The sequence below is a fragment of the Mastomys coucha genome, unplaced genomic scaffold (assembly GCF_008632895.1).
Source record: "Mastomys coucha isolate ucsf_1 unplaced genomic scaffold, UCSF_Mcou_1 pScaffold21, whole genome shotgun sequence".
Lineage (NCBI taxonomy): Eukaryota > Metazoa > Chordata > Mammalia > Rodentia > Muridae > Mastomys > Mastomys coucha.
This window is the reverse complement of record NW_022196904.1, coordinates 163410047-163425172: the sequence shown is the minus strand read 5'-3', so window position 1 is coordinate 163425172 and position 15126 is coordinate 163410047. Positions and strand designations below refer to the sequence as shown.

Genomic DNA, 15126 nt, shown 5'->3' with positions numbered 1-15126 from the left:
GATTTCCTCCCTGTAATATCTGATACAATGCAAGAGACGTCTGTGGGTCCAGCTCCCCCTGAGGAGCAGCTGCAGGAATATCCAGTTCTGATTTGAGGTTGTCTGGGTACCAGATTCATCACATGTTCTTTGTGAAGTATTAATTAAATCACTTCTTCAAGTCCAGGTTTCAGGGTTCTTATTTATAAAGATGAGGAAGTTAGATCAGAAGAATTGTGAGGGCCCAAGATTGGGCCCTAGAAACACTACCAAGCTATGTTCAGCTATTCGTCCTTTTTTTTTTTTTTTTTTTTTTTTTTTTTTTTTTTTTTTTTTTTTTTTTTTTGGTTTTTCGAGACAGAGTTTCTCTGTGTAGCCCTGGCTGTCCTGGAGCTCATTTTGTAGACCAGGCTGGCCTCGAACTCAGAAATCTGCCTGTCTCTGCCTCCCAAGTGCTGGGACTAAAGTTGTGTACCACTACCACCCCGCTTGGCTATTCATCCTTAATGGGCCAACATCATAGTGAAAACCAAAAATCTATATTCAATACAGCCTCACTATGCAGAGGAATGAAGAGGGTCAGTGATCCTCCCACCCCCATCCCAAGTTCATCTGACATGAGGTTTAGTTTCAAATAGGGGGCAAGTGGTATACGTAAGTGCTTGCTCACACATCCTGCCTGGTCAAAATGGGATCCCTTTTAGCATCCTGGTCTCAATTCCAGTCTTTCCTTCAAGGTACCACTCAAAACTATACGAGGAAACACCTTAACCTCTTCTTACTATAGATGAGGAAGTCAGAGAGATTTAGATTATGTGATCTGTCTGGGTAATAAGTGATAGAATTATATTTCAAATCTCCTCTAGGAGATAAACTCTCGCCTCAGCCCTGGCTGGTAGCCGTTCCCACCCATTTCCTGTTGAGAGCATGGAATATCTGGGGGAAATTCCAATGTCTTAGGGCCCATTGTTTTAGTAGCTCACAGCCATGGCGTGGGGAACTTAATGATATATTCATTATTAAGCGTCTGTCTGTTAGTAATATCTTCATTGCTGCCAGGCTGGTTACAGTTGGAATTGTTGATCTCTAAAATTTCCGTTCCAAAGTTCTGGAATCTCAGAAGAGATTGGACATCAATCCCCCTTCTCTAAGTACTTCTGATCCCCAAGGCCTGGGGTGCTATCATCTGACACTTTGACTACTCCTGGCTGCTGTCTAATGGTAGCAAAACAGAAAGCAAGCAAATGTATGTGTAAAATGTCCAGCTGTAAGGAAAGTCAAAGCTATATCAGAGCACTGCTCTAGCTCTTTACTGTGTATTCACAAAGTTACCACTCAAAACTATACGAGGAAACACCTTAACCTCTTCTTACTAAGATGAGGAAGTCAGAGAGATTTAGATTATGTGATCTGTTTGGGTAATACGTGATAGAATTATATTTCAAACCAAGAAGTTTGTGTCTGGCACTTGCCTTTTAATTTCTATATCATTTTTCTTCCCCTGCTAACCATATACGTTTGTTTATTATAAAAAATATGTGTATAGATACACACAGTTGGTATGTATATAAAAGAACACACATATTAGAATAATCAAATTGAGGTAGAATCATGTCACCAAGTGTACAATGATTGAAGTTGCATTACTAACAGGCCTTAGTGTGCTGAGGACCAGAGCAGGGAAGTTACCGCTGGATGGTATCTTCTATGAGGAACTGGGCTCCCTGTAGGAGTGGTGGATATAGACCAGGTCTGAAAGGAGTGGTGGACAGTGTTCTCTAGAGAGAGCAGTGGGAAGTCTGGAGACAATGGGACAACAAGGCCAAGTTGGGGGCTGGGCTTAGGAGCTGAATGGTAGTACCTTGCTTGACTGGGATAGAAAAGTAGGGGAGGGGAGGTGGATGAGGTGCCAAAGAAATGCTGGTAAGAAGTCCAAGGTGAAAGATAATTTTCCAAAGACCTCGCTTATTATTCTAAAATATCACTAGTCCAAGAGCAAGACTGTGCTTCGATTTATGATCTGAATCAGGCTCCCATTTCTCACTTTCTAGCTTATAAACAGTCCAGTGCATAACACTGGGAGTAGTGGGCTGCACCTACAACCCCAGCATATAGAAACAAAGGCAGGGAGATCTTTGAGTTTCAAGGCTGCTTGAATTACATAATGAAACTCTGTCTTAAGAATTAACAGGGGCTAACTAGGAGGGGGATGAAGACTGGACTGTAAAAAAGGATTAAAGAATAAGAAAGAAAGAAAGAAAGGAAGGAAGGAAGGAAGGAAGGAAGAAAGAAAGAAAGAAAGAAAGAAAGAAAGAAGTGAACCAGTCCAAACCAAGCAAAAGTAAAAAATGAGAGACAATATGAAAGTTTTCCTTAGGAACTTGAAACTATGTCTTCTAACTGATATCAGGGAGTAAGTAGGATAAAGTGTTGCTTTTCAAATATCCTGTTCTGTTTTTAGATTCAGGAAATCACTGGCTTTCAACCACCCAGGGCTCCACGACCACTCAGTCCCCTCTGACTACACAGACTCCAGACTTCCCTTCATTTCAGAACTTCAGTGGCTACTACATTGGTGTTGGGAGAGCTGACTGCACAGGACAAGTGTCAGATATCAATTTGGTAGGTAAATGGCTCGGCTCCTTAAAAAATGCACAAAACAAGTACTTGTTTTATTTGGTATCCTTTTTTCCTAGTTATTACATAATAATTGTTTCTTGCTTTTTTTTTTTTTTGGTTGACATTGTTGCTGCCCAGTACTAAGAATATTATCCTATAAGGACAACTAATTTTTAAAATTTAATTACAAACAATTTTGTGGGTGGATCCATATATTCTGACCTTCCCTATTTGTGGTGAAAAGTCAGAAAGTCTCTGAAGATTTGATACTGTAAATCTCCTATTTTTAAAATGCAGACAAGTATAGTATTTTTTGCTTGTTTGTTTTTGTTTTTATTTTTTAATATATTTTTTGAAACAATGTTCTGTTATATAAACCTTGGCTAGCCTGGAATTTACAGTGTAGAAAAGGCTGGCCTTAAACTCATACAGATCTGCCTATGGTTGCCTCCCAAGTGTTGGTATTAAAGGCATGTACTGTGATGTCAGCACAGATAAAGATACTTAAAGCTGTAAATCTAGTGTGGGCCAGCATCATGGACTTCCATGAGTCAGAGGCAGCCTATTGACAACCACCATGCCAGCTGTGGAAATTCCCACTTTCTTCACTGATTGCCCTGGGAATTAGAGCAAGAAGTTGGCTGCTGGAATTTGTTCCTTTCTAGCAAACATTCTTTATTATACCCAGCTGTTTGTTCCAAAGAGTAAGTGAACCCTAAATAAACTATCAAGAGTGGGAAGACAAAAAATACAGGTGGCCATTGGAAGACCTAGGTGTAGTTTTAATAGGTGTTGTTTATTTCTTTGTTTGTTTTGGATATGGTGAGAGAAGGGTTGTGGAAGAGGAGTGCAGGATCTTACTTGGCTTAGCTAGAGAATGATGAACTGGTAAAAGGCTGAGTGATGGTGGAAAAAGGAGACAGGGTACCTTAAATGAAGATCATCCCATTACAGACTTAGAAAGTCTCCCGAGGGTGCAAGCACCTACTCTCTCCTCACAGAGAAGGATTGCCAGTCGGAGAGCAGTACTTTTCCTTTCTCTTTTTCTGTGTAAATACCAAAGGCTCTATCATGATTTTGGTTTCTTTACATTTTTTGGAAACACAAACACCCCACACAAATCACACACACACACACACACACACACAACTTCACTGAGTCACAGTGTCATGCCGATTTTTTCATTTGTGTCCCTGAGTTGTCTCTTTTGGTGCCTGGCTCCTGAAGAAGTTCAATGTCTTTCTCTCTTTTTAGATGGGCTATAGCAAAAATGGCCAGAATGCACGGGGTCTCCTCACCAGGCTATTCAGCCGCGCTTTTATCATGGCAGATCCCGATGGGTCAAATCGAATGGCATTTGTGAGCGTGGAAATATGCATGATTTCCCAACGACTCAGGTTGGAGGTGAGTGATACAAGGAGGGGCTGGAAAGGGCTCTGTGGACGCCCTCGACAGGAACTCTGTACTCTTGCTTTCTCATCTAACGAATATCTCCTACCTTCAAAGTAAGGTGTTGACAGCAGCACAGTCATATACAGGCAGATGCCCTTCCTTACTGCAGCCTCAAGTGTTCCTTTTCAAAGCGTGTTTTCAGTTATGCTGACGGCTTGTCATCGTTATGAATGCAAATACTCTCCGAAAGCTTGCTTTGCTCTGCTTGTGTTCTCATGTGTTCTCACGTAGTCATTCTTGTCAGCTTATCACACATCTCAGAGCACCAACTGGTCATTGACCTCTTCCTCGAGTTCTCAGGCAGTTGAGAATGCCTATAAGGAAGCAGTTGAGGACTGAAATGTAGCAGAGAGGTGTAACAGTGACAAGAGCAGCAATCAGGTGTCAGTTATGTAGGCTTGTGTTCTGTCAGTCTCTCTTATTGAGTGCTTTGCTACTGTGCTGTGTGGAGCCTGGAGTGATGACATAGCCAGAAGACACCACCTGATGTTGCCACTCTTGGGACTGTAGTGGATCCCTCTCCCCTGCGGGGACAGGAGGAGGAAGGAATTAAATATTTTCATCTATTCTATGCCAACAATAAACCCCTGAGCTGGCTCTGCTGTTTTCCCCAGATAAACTAGCTGAATCCTAGAGAAGGGAAGTCACTTTCCAAAATTAAGGCAGGTATTAGCAAATAGTAGAACTGGGTTATGAAAAAACTTGTATTTTTATCATTTATTTATTTATTTACACTCTAGATTTTATACCCCTCCAGATCTACCCTCTGACTCTTCCACATCCCGTACCTCCTCTCCACCCCCCACCCCCCTCTCCACGAAGATGTCCCCACCCCCAACCCTCAACCCACCAGACCTCTAAACTCCCTGGGGCCTCCAGTCTCTTGAGGGTTAGGTGCATCTTCTCTGACTGGACCCAGACCTAGCAGTCCTCAGCTGTAAATGTGTTAGGGGCCTCCTATCAGCTAGTGTATGCTGCCTGGTTGGTGATCCAGTGTTTGAGAGATTTCGGGGGTCCAGGTTAATTGAGACTGCTGGTCCTTAAAAGAGACTTTAGCCCCATCCCATTTACTTGATACAGTGTCTCATGTAGCCCATGCTGGCCACAAAAGTCACTGGTGTATGCTAGGATAACTTTGAACTTGCAGTTTTTCTGCCTCTACATCCTGAGTACCAGGCTAAGCTGTGGTTTATGTGGTGCTGAGGATTGAACATAGGGATTTCTGTATACTGTGCAAGTACTCACTAACTATGGTATATCCAAGAAAGATTTCATTCTTTTAAATGGAAAATTGCCTCTATTGCTTCCTTTACGGTATTTTGCTGGTGTTTGCAGAGGACAGAAAGGAGCCACAGTCGTCTAAACTGCCATAGTCGAGTCAAGCCTTAGGGGAAAAGACTGTAACAGAAGTGTCCAGGTTGCCCTGAATCACTGGAGCACAGTTCTACAGTAGTTATCTATTTCCATATTGTATTTTATCCACAGCAAAGTAGCCTAAAGTAGCAATATTCAGTATTTTACTTGATCTGTGGGACTGGAGTTCAGGACTAGCTTAGCAACATGGTTCTGGTGTGGGTTCTCAAGCAGTTATGAGGATAGCAAAGAGCAGACATGAAGGCTGGAATCAGGCTGCAAGATCCATGTACAAGATGACTCACTAATGGGCTTACTGGCAGGGAGCTTCAGGTCTCCACTCAGTTGTCTCAAATTCTTGCAGGGTGGGAGACAGTGGCTTCCTAGCTCATTTTTAGCAGTCACACACAATTACCCTGTTCTGTTCATTAAGCAAGTCTATATATACTTAAAGTCAGGAAAGTTAAGCTTTAGCACTATGTTTTGTTTTGAGACCAAGTTTCACTGTGAAGCTTAAGGAAGGCTATTTACTTAGGTAGGATGGGCATATGTAGTCTTTTAAGACTATCACAAAGACAAGGAAATGTAGAGAATGAACATCAAGAAAGCATTGTCACAGTAGAAATCATACTTCACTGTGCAGAATTCCAGTTGTTTAAAGTGGAGAGGGAGTGTGTTGGTTAGTTTTTGGTCAGCTTGTCACAAGCTTAGGCCATCTAGAAAGAAGGGAATCTCAATTGAGAAAGTGTCTTTATCTGAGTGGTCTGTAAGTCTGGGGGGCCGGCATTTTCTAGACTAATGATTAATGTTGGAGGAAGCTAGCCTACTATGGGCAGCACCCCTGGGTAGATGGTCCTGGATTATATAAGAAACCAGGCCAAGTAAGCCATGAGGGAGGGGAGGAGCAAGCCAGTAATCAGGGTCCTCTATGACTTCTGCTTCTGTTGCTTCCTTGAGTTCTTCTAACTTCCCTTCATGATGTAGTGCAACTTCAAGCTAAAGTAAACCCTTTCCTCCACAAGATGCTTTTAGTCATGGTGTTTTATCCCAGCAATGGAAGACAAACTAGAATAGAGAGAGACCAAAGTAAGGGGCAGAATAAACACAGAGACCTAGAAAGGAGGAATATAGACCTCTTTCAGAGGGAATAGAGGAAGGCCAGCAGAACATATGGAGTAATGCATACAGAGATGTCCCTGGACGGTATAATGGTCACAGCCACAAAGAACCTTGGATGTTAAATGGATTTCAGGTATGTGGGATATGTGGAATCTTGGACAATGTTTGAGTAGAGTAACATGAAGACAGTTTTATGGAGGATGATTAACCATAAGGCTCCATTCGGATTTGAAGTACATGCAACTAGAGGGCAAGTCACAGTTTTTTTTGTTTTGTTTTGTTTTGTTTTGTTGTTTTTTTTTTTTTGAGACAGGGTTTCTCTGTGTAGCCCTGGCTGTCCTGGAACTCACTCTGTAGACCAGGCTGTCCTCGAACTCAGAAATCCGCCTGCCTCTGCCTCCACCTCCCAAGTGCTGGGATTAAAGGCATATGCCACCACTGCCCAGCCAGATTAGTAGATTCTTTAACATGGAGACTCATTTGAACTGAATAAGAGAACAGTAATCATACTAGGTATGTCAAACAGAAAATGTGTGATATTATGAAGATGGATGGTGTTAGAGGCTGAAAGGAAAGTTAGGGTTTAGGGAGGGGTTGCCAACCTCTTCCTGGCAATTTCCTGTGTGTCACATGAGACTGGTCTGAATCCAATGGGGTAACAACAGCAAGACTACAAGATGGTACAATATGAAGATGATTCAGGAATAAACGGAATAAACACTAGCATTCACGGTGAGCCTGGTACTGTTCATAGGTATTAACAGCCCTTGAGCTCTGTGAAGGACCAGAAAGTTTACAGAGACTAAAGTAGCTTAGCCAAAGTTGTGTGATGAGGAATTGTCAGAGCTAGGATCCAACTTAGGCATCCAGATGCTATAGGCCGTAGGCATCCTGGTACCATAGGCCATGGCCATCCTGGTGCCATGGGCCGTAGGCATCCTGGTGTCATGAGCTGTAGGCATCCTGGTGTCATGGGCTGTAGGCATCCTGATGTCATAGGCTGTAGGCACTGCCATAGGCTGTAGGCATCCTGATGCCATAGGCCGTAGGCATCCTGATATTTAAGCAGTCCTAATCTATCACTGAAGTGCTCTTGTGTTCTGAGAAAGCGGCTAGTCCTCAGTCAATGATGAAACCCTGGTTCTAGTGTCAACAGAGGAGTCTGTAGCAGCTGCTGCAGCAGGATAAATTAATGTAGCAGTGAGAGTAAATGGTGAAATTTTTTCCTTGTCTGGCTGCTCTTCAAAGATTCTTCTCACATTTGGTGTGGGTCTTCCCATATAAATTAAGGCACTTAAGACAATTCCTCAGTTAAGACTCCCTACTTCCCCTCCTCCTCCTTCTTTAGATTTACTTATTTTATTATATTATTTTATTTTATGTGAATGAGTGTTTACCTACATTTATATGTTCATATGTGCACAATACCTGCAGAGGCTCAAGGAGGCATAAGCTCTCCTGGAATTGGAGTTATAGACAGGTATGAGATGCCATGTGGGTGCTGGGAACTGAACCAGGGTCCTCTGCAAGAGGAGTCCGTGCTCTTACTGAGCCATAGCTCAGTAAGCCATAGCTCTGAGTCCACTGAGCCATAGCTCTAGCCGACTAGCAGGAAATTCTAATTTGTAGCAAATTGACATTAAAAAATATCCATCACACATGGTAACCCTAGGGGCACAGATAGGTTAATGAGGTGAAATACTTTACATGGTCTTCTTTACTGACCACAGTATCGGAGCAAGGGTGATAGAGCTCATTAGTTAAAGAAGAAGAGAGTAAATTGATATCTCTGCATGCTAAATCCATATCACAAAAGCTGTTAGAGCAGTGGTGTGCTAAAAGTGGACTGTGCTATCTCACGAGAGCTACTGCTAGTGGTTGCTTTGTGATTGACATGTTTAGGGATCATTTCAGTGGTATGCCACATAGAAACAATAGTAGCAGCAAATGAGCCATAATTAGCTACTCAGCAACATTTACATTTTTCAGTATTTTCTTGATGTGTTGTGTGTATATGTGTGTATGTACATATACACATGTGTGTGTTTATTGGTTGCCTAATGTAATGAACATTTACTAAAGTCCCTTTATCTATTGCTGAACAATGAAATTAAAAATCCTAGTGGCTCAAAGCAGAACTGATCTGGTATGATTATGGTGTGTTTTGTTTAAGTCCTGAGTGGCATGGCCCCTCACTCATATGCCTACCACTTTACTGCTGACAGGATGGTTCTTTCTTCCACGAGTTTTTCACTGGATTCTTGGGGTGGCCTCACACACAGTAGGTGGTTTCTTATAGACCAACTCAGAGAACAGAGGAGTCTTCATCTTGCAAAGCAAGGCTTTGCAGTCTGTCTGTTCACTGTGTCTAGGATGATTTTCCTGTAGGCAAAAGGAGCAGCTTCTCTAACTTCATTTGAACATCTGCCAAACAGAGCCCCTCTTCAGGAAACCCTCTTTTCACTCCCCTCCACCACCGTTTTCCTTACCCTGTTGTGCTTCCTGTATAGAAGTCATCGCTAGGTGGTATAATTATTTTTGTCTTTCTCTTTCATTGTAATAAGACACCTTGGAGCGTCAGACCTACTATATCTCTATCAGTGAGACATAGTAGATTTCAAAAGAGGAATACATACATAAGAGTTCTGGTTAGAGAGACTTGGGCCTGGAATTTAGCCTTGCTGATCTTTAGATTAGTGAAAAAATCAACTCTCTCTCTCTCTCTCTCTCTCTCTCTCTCTCTTTTTTCTGAGACAGGGTTTCTCTGTGTAGTCCTGGCTGTCCTGGAACTCACTCTGTAAACCAGGCTAGCCTCGAACTCAGAAATCTGCCTGCCTCTGCCTCCCAAGTGCTGGGATTAAAGGCATGAGCCACCACTGCCCAGAGAAAAAAAATCAACTCTTGTGTACTAGTGTTGTCAGCTGAAAAGCGGGGTTAATAATAACAACCTTGGGGTTATGAATATTTAAAATAACATAAAGTACATAAAATACCTAGCCACGGCTGTGCTTGCACGTAGCAAGGCCCTATGGATGATAGAGTCTGCTGTCATCATTATTATACTTGTTACTATGATGAGCAGCTTGGAAGGAGGGGCCAGCTGAAAGGGAAGTGGGCAGGGCAGACCAGTGCTTGGGCTCTTCAGAAGCCCCCATCTCGCTGAGACGCTTACAGGATTCTTCTTATGTTTTGTTCTATGTTTTGTTTTCCTTCAAGGTCCTGAAGAGACTACAGAGTAAATATGGCTCTCTGTATCGAAGAGACAACGTTATCCTGAGTGCCATCCACACACACTCCGGCCCAGCAGGATTTTTCCAATATACACTCTATATACTTGCCAGCGAGGGATTCAGCAACCGGACCTTTCAGTACATGGTCTCTGGGATCGTGAAGGTATGTGAAGAGCGCCCTAGCAGCTACGCTTTACTCTTCTCACGGGTCTTTTGGTTTCACCTGCCTTTCTTCCTCTTTCCCAATGTTGCCAGAAGCCTGTCTGTTTTCAGCTCAGACACCAATCGCCAGGAAATAATAGTGGGTGCGAAGGTGGAAGGATGCTGCAATATCCTTCCTCAGAAGGAGAGAGAATACCTCAGGGACTCAGCGGTGGCAGGGCTTTGATAAGGAGGGAAAAGAGATGCTAAAGGGGCAAAGAGCAATACGCAGGGAGGCCACGGGCTAAGTTAGGACTTTGTCATCCACGTTGTTATTTTCTCATTGAGGCTAGAGCACCTGCAGTAGATTGTCACCTCCTGTTGTTAGTTGCAAATACATGACTTTTCTGTAAGTTAAACAGCATAGTAATTTTTGTGATTTGGGTTAGTACACAGGTGACAAAGGCAGGCTTTTCTTTATAACATTTTTATACTGTGTTTAGCTGTGTGTTAAAGGTTTATGAAATATGTGTCTTGGGCTACAGAGAATATCAATTATAAAAGAACTCAGTAGATTAGGAAATAGACATAACATACCTTAGTAAGAGTATAGTATAGTTTAATTTTTTTAAAACTTTTGTTTTAGAATGTGCAAGTTAGCATGTATTAAGCTGTGATAAAAATGTCCCCTTCCCTGTGGCTCTCAGCTAAAAAGGTTTGAAAATAAAGAAGGTGATGAGGTTGGCTACCTGTATGACATATGAAAATAAATTTTATTCCACAGTGGTAGGAATCAAGTGTCCCATTTGGGCCCCCTCAAAGGTCAAATTGTTCATGACCCAGCTGTCCACAGAACCCAAGACACAGAACTCTTCTAAGTGTGGTTAATAAGCAGAAGCTTCGTTACCCACAGCACTTCAATTATGAAGACCATTGCCATTTGCCTCTGGAATTCCACTGGTCCTGGAATTCTCCAGCTGGGATCCTATAGTCAGGGCACATTAGAAACAGTGGATGAGTGGATGTGGACAGAGGCCTCCTCTGTTTGTATTGCTCATTATCCCCACAAAGATTCATGAGTTTACAACTCTTTTTTCTTTTTCTTTCTTTTTTTTTAACTTCAGAGCATTGATATAGCTCACACAAATCTTAAACCAGGCAAAATCCTTATCAACAAAGGAAATGTTGCTAATGTGCAGATCAACCGAAGCCCTTCCTCTTACCTTCAGAATCCACCGTCGGAGAGAGCAAGGTAAGCCGGTTCCCATCAAGAGAGTGTCACTGCATCTTTATGCAACAGCAACAAAAGTCTAAGGTCAGAGTTGGTAAGTTGTTGGGATACCAGAAGGGTACTGTCTTAGTCAGGGTTTCTATTCCTGCACAATCATCACGACCAAGAAGCATGTTGAGAGGAAAGGGTTTATTCAGCTTACTTCCATGTTGCTATTATCACCAAAGGAAGTCAGGACTGGAACTCAAGCAGGTCAGGAAGCAGGAGCTGATGCAGACACCATGGAGGGATGTTTCTTACTGGCTTGCCTCCCCTGGCTTGCTCAGCCTGCTCTCTTAAAGAACCCAAGACTTCCAGCCCAGTAATGGCACCACTCACAAGGGGCCCTACTCCCTTGATCACTAATTGAGAAAATGCTCCACAGCTGGATCTCACAGAGGCACTTCCCCAACTGAAACTCCCTTCTCTGTGATAACTCCAGCCTGTGTCAAGATGACACACAAAACCAGCCAGTACAGGTACTAAGGAAAATAACCTTAACATGTTTATCTCAGGAAAGAAGAAACCAGAAATGAATATAGACACAGAAATCAATTCGTTTCACCGTCTCTGTACAGTTTTCTGTGGGAAACCACACGGAGGCTTGAACGACTGTAGATGCTCCCGAGATCTTTTATTTTCTACTGTGTAGCTTTTTCAGGATGTCTCATTTCTATTTGTTGGATCTCAGTTTCTCTGTCCATAGAGTGGAGATGTTAACATGCAAAGCATACCATTGAATGAGCAGGGTTTACTCTACTTTATCTCATTACCTGTTGTCCAGAAGCATCATTGTAGACTACCTGAGTTGAGCAAGGAAGGATGAGAGAGATTCTGCGAGGAAGAGGCAGATATAGCACAATCGGAACTAAACAGTGGTCCTCAGGGCTTTATGTTATTTTAAAGCGATGGGCCAGGCTTGTGAGTGATGAGAAGATATACATGGGCACTGTGACAGCTAACAGGGTTCTTAGAGCTGATAGCTCTAACTCTATGGCTTGACAGCTTACATTTGTATACTTTCCCAAGCTACTTAGTTGTAGGAGTTAGGATCTGATTTCCCTTGAAAAGATGGGAAGTTCTGAAGCCTCAGGTCTTGACCAACTAGTTTACATTCTCTGAGTCCTTCTGAAGAGAGTCTATTGAAAGCTGAGATGAGTGGACATTTCAAATGCAAGTCCTGTTTATAAGAGACCCATCCATGTTATATTGTGACATATATATGATATAAAAATGCATTTTAGCTTCAGTTAGTTGATCTAGTGCCCCTATCACTGATCATAATTGTAACCTGAAGAATGAGATATTGGCTGTAGGGTAAGGTTTCTCTTTACTATGGGGTTCACTAAGAGGCATCAACAGTTATCTGGTATGAGTGTATGTGTGCGCACACACACACAAGCACACCTGCATATGCTCACATAAGTGCATGTGTGCATGTGTGTTTGAGAGGACTCATGCCATACCACATATGTGACAGTCAGAGGACAACTTCTGGGAGCTGGCTCTCCCCTTTCACTTTATGTGAGTTCTGGAGATGAAGCTCAGGTCGTGGGACTTGCCTGGCTAGTGCCTTTATCCTCTGAGGCATCTCGCCCACTCCTGTCTTATTAGTTTTTGCATCTGTTTTTATTGTTTGTAGTAGACTAGGGTCAGTCTCTATGATAAACTGACCAAGTTTCTTCATTTTGCTGACAGGTATTCTTCAAACACAGACAAGGAAATGCTGGTCTTGAAACTGGTGGATTTGAATGGAGAAGACTTGGGCCTTATCAGGTATTCCATTCCTTTCCTTTGTTACTCTCTCTTCTTCATCCCCTTCCTTCCTTCCCCTATATTAGTATCTTTTCATAATTCTAGGGAGAGAAAAAAATAGACTAGACACATGACATTAAGTACTGAGAGATAGTTGTGTGGTTAGAAGTCCAGCATTGGCATCAGACACAACCAGATCCTACCATGAGAACTTGGACATGGTTCCTAGCCTCTAGGGGCTAAGCAGTTCACATGTAAATTAATTAACACAAGGAGGGCTCAAGTGAGGGATTTTAGAGGTACTCTCAGGCAATGTACATCTGGCACATAATTTAAGGAACCCAGTAAAGTTGTTTTGCTTTGATTTCACAGTGCTGGAGATAGAGCCTGGAGTCTTATGCACATTAGGCCAGTACTCCTCCACTAAGCTGTGTCCCTAGTCTCTAAGGTTTTGATACAGGATTTCATTATATAGTTCAGGCTGGCTTGAACTTGCTGTGTAGCTCAGGTTGGCCATGAATTAGCCATGAATTGTCTTGCCTCAGCCCTACCTCGTGCTGATGAGTGCTGCCATAGCTAGCAAGACAGTAAATGTTATTGCTTGTCACGTTATCAAGATGTAGTATATGCATTTCTCTGATGTGTTTCCTAAGGATAATATTTAATGCAGAACGATGCCTACTAGGTACAGAGGCTGAGCTGGCAACCTAAGGATGGAGAAGAGGCAAAACTGTGTCTTAATACACTGATTCTGACACAGTCATCTGATAGGGACATCATGAAGGAAGGTACAGGCTTGGTTTTCTTCAAAGAGAAGACATTTGTCTTCGTATGCCATTTAGCTCACTGCGATTGAACTAATCTTGGAATTGGGTAGGTGGCTAGCATTGGTATAGACACCTTGACTTTTGGACTTAAAAGTGATGCAAAATGCCCTCAGAAAGTTTCTGAAAATGCTTGTTGCTACATTCAAATGTCTTGGGTTCCCTCTGGGCTCTCATTCTCTCAGCCATGTGACTGTAGGCATCAATTATGGGACTGTCTTAGCCCACACATACTATGGAGTGAAGTGAGTCCTTTAGTAGACTCCATGGAAGATAAACTAGACAAATAACCATAAGGCAAATGAGATGATCAACAGAACTGTTATGTTCATTAATGAGTGATGAATGAGTTAATGAACTGTGTTAATAATACTGTAAGACACTGGGAAACATAGTACCAAGTTATTTAAAGGCTCATTCCTTGAGCCGGACTTGGAAGAAGTCAAACATTTCTCAAGGAGGCTTGGAAACTGTGAACTGGGCTAAAGAATGTCCAGGATAAGGTGTGGAAAGGAAGTGGGCTTCACATTCTAGTTTGTAGAACACATTAGTATGAACTACTATTAGGAGGGGATTAGCACAGGAACACACATCTTTAATTAGTTTTACAGAGTAATCCACAGTTGGTGGGCAAGGGGCCTTGCCCTTACTTTCTATTTAGCAGTAGGCTGAATGATTGAAACCATTTACAATTCCCTCGTACTAGTTTTGAATCTTTTGACAGTGGCTTCAGGCAATTAAAACAGTCAGGTGTGGGGCCAAGATATTCTGTGCTGCTTGCACATCATTGTGTGGCAGATCTGGAAGTCTCAGGGTGAGCTGTTCTGTGCTGCTTACACATCACTGTGTGGCAGATCTGGAAGTCTCAGGGTCAGCTGTTAAAATTATCAGAGCTTCTCCATGTGCTCTGCCTGACACCCTGCCGTAACGTGCCATTGTTCGGTCACTTCTAACATCTCCTCCATGCAACTGTTCCAGCCTCTTGCCACATAGTGATAACTGTTCTTTGAATACATTGGAAATGACTCATGAAATAAATCTGAACCATGAAACTGGAGAGATGGCTCATCAGTCATCAAGAACCCTTGCTGCTGCTCTTCCAGAGGTTCTAAGTTCTGTTCCCAATAGTTCTGTTCCCAATACCCATGCCAGGTGGCTCATCACCCTGTGTACTACATGTACCTCCAACTACGGGGAATCTGCTACCCTCTTCTCCCTCTTCTGGCTTATGCAGATATTCACTTGTACCTGGCATATGCACACACAAACATACATAGACACATTAAAAAACCATACATCTGGGCTGCTAACTAACTTAGTCACCACATGCTGCTCCCTGATGTCATGCAGAATTCCAAAGTGGGAGGAGTTTGGAAATACAAAA

General features: G+C 42.5%; 1 protein-coding gene across 4 annotated transcripts in view; it reads left to right on the top strand.

Annotated features, from left to right (window-relative positions):
* Positions 1 to 15126, top strand: part of Asah2 (N-acylsphingosine amidohydrolase 2) — a 112404-nt gene that overhangs the window by 44838 nt on the left and 52440 nt on the right. For all 4 annotated transcript variants that reach the window (XM_031390087.1, XM_031390089.1, XM_031390086.1 and 1 more), the window contains 5 exons: positions 2441 to 2601; positions 3853 to 4002; positions 9739 to 9915; positions 11018 to 11145; positions 12862 to 12939. In XM_031390087.1, coding sequence (XP_031245947.1) covers positions 2441 to 2601; positions 3853 to 4002; positions 9739 to 9915; positions 11018 to 11145; positions 12862 to 12939 — 694 coding nt within the window. The remainder of the gene's footprint in view (positions 1 to 2440; positions 2602 to 3852; positions 4003 to 9738; positions 9916 to 11017; positions 11146 to 12861; positions 12940 to 15126) is intronic.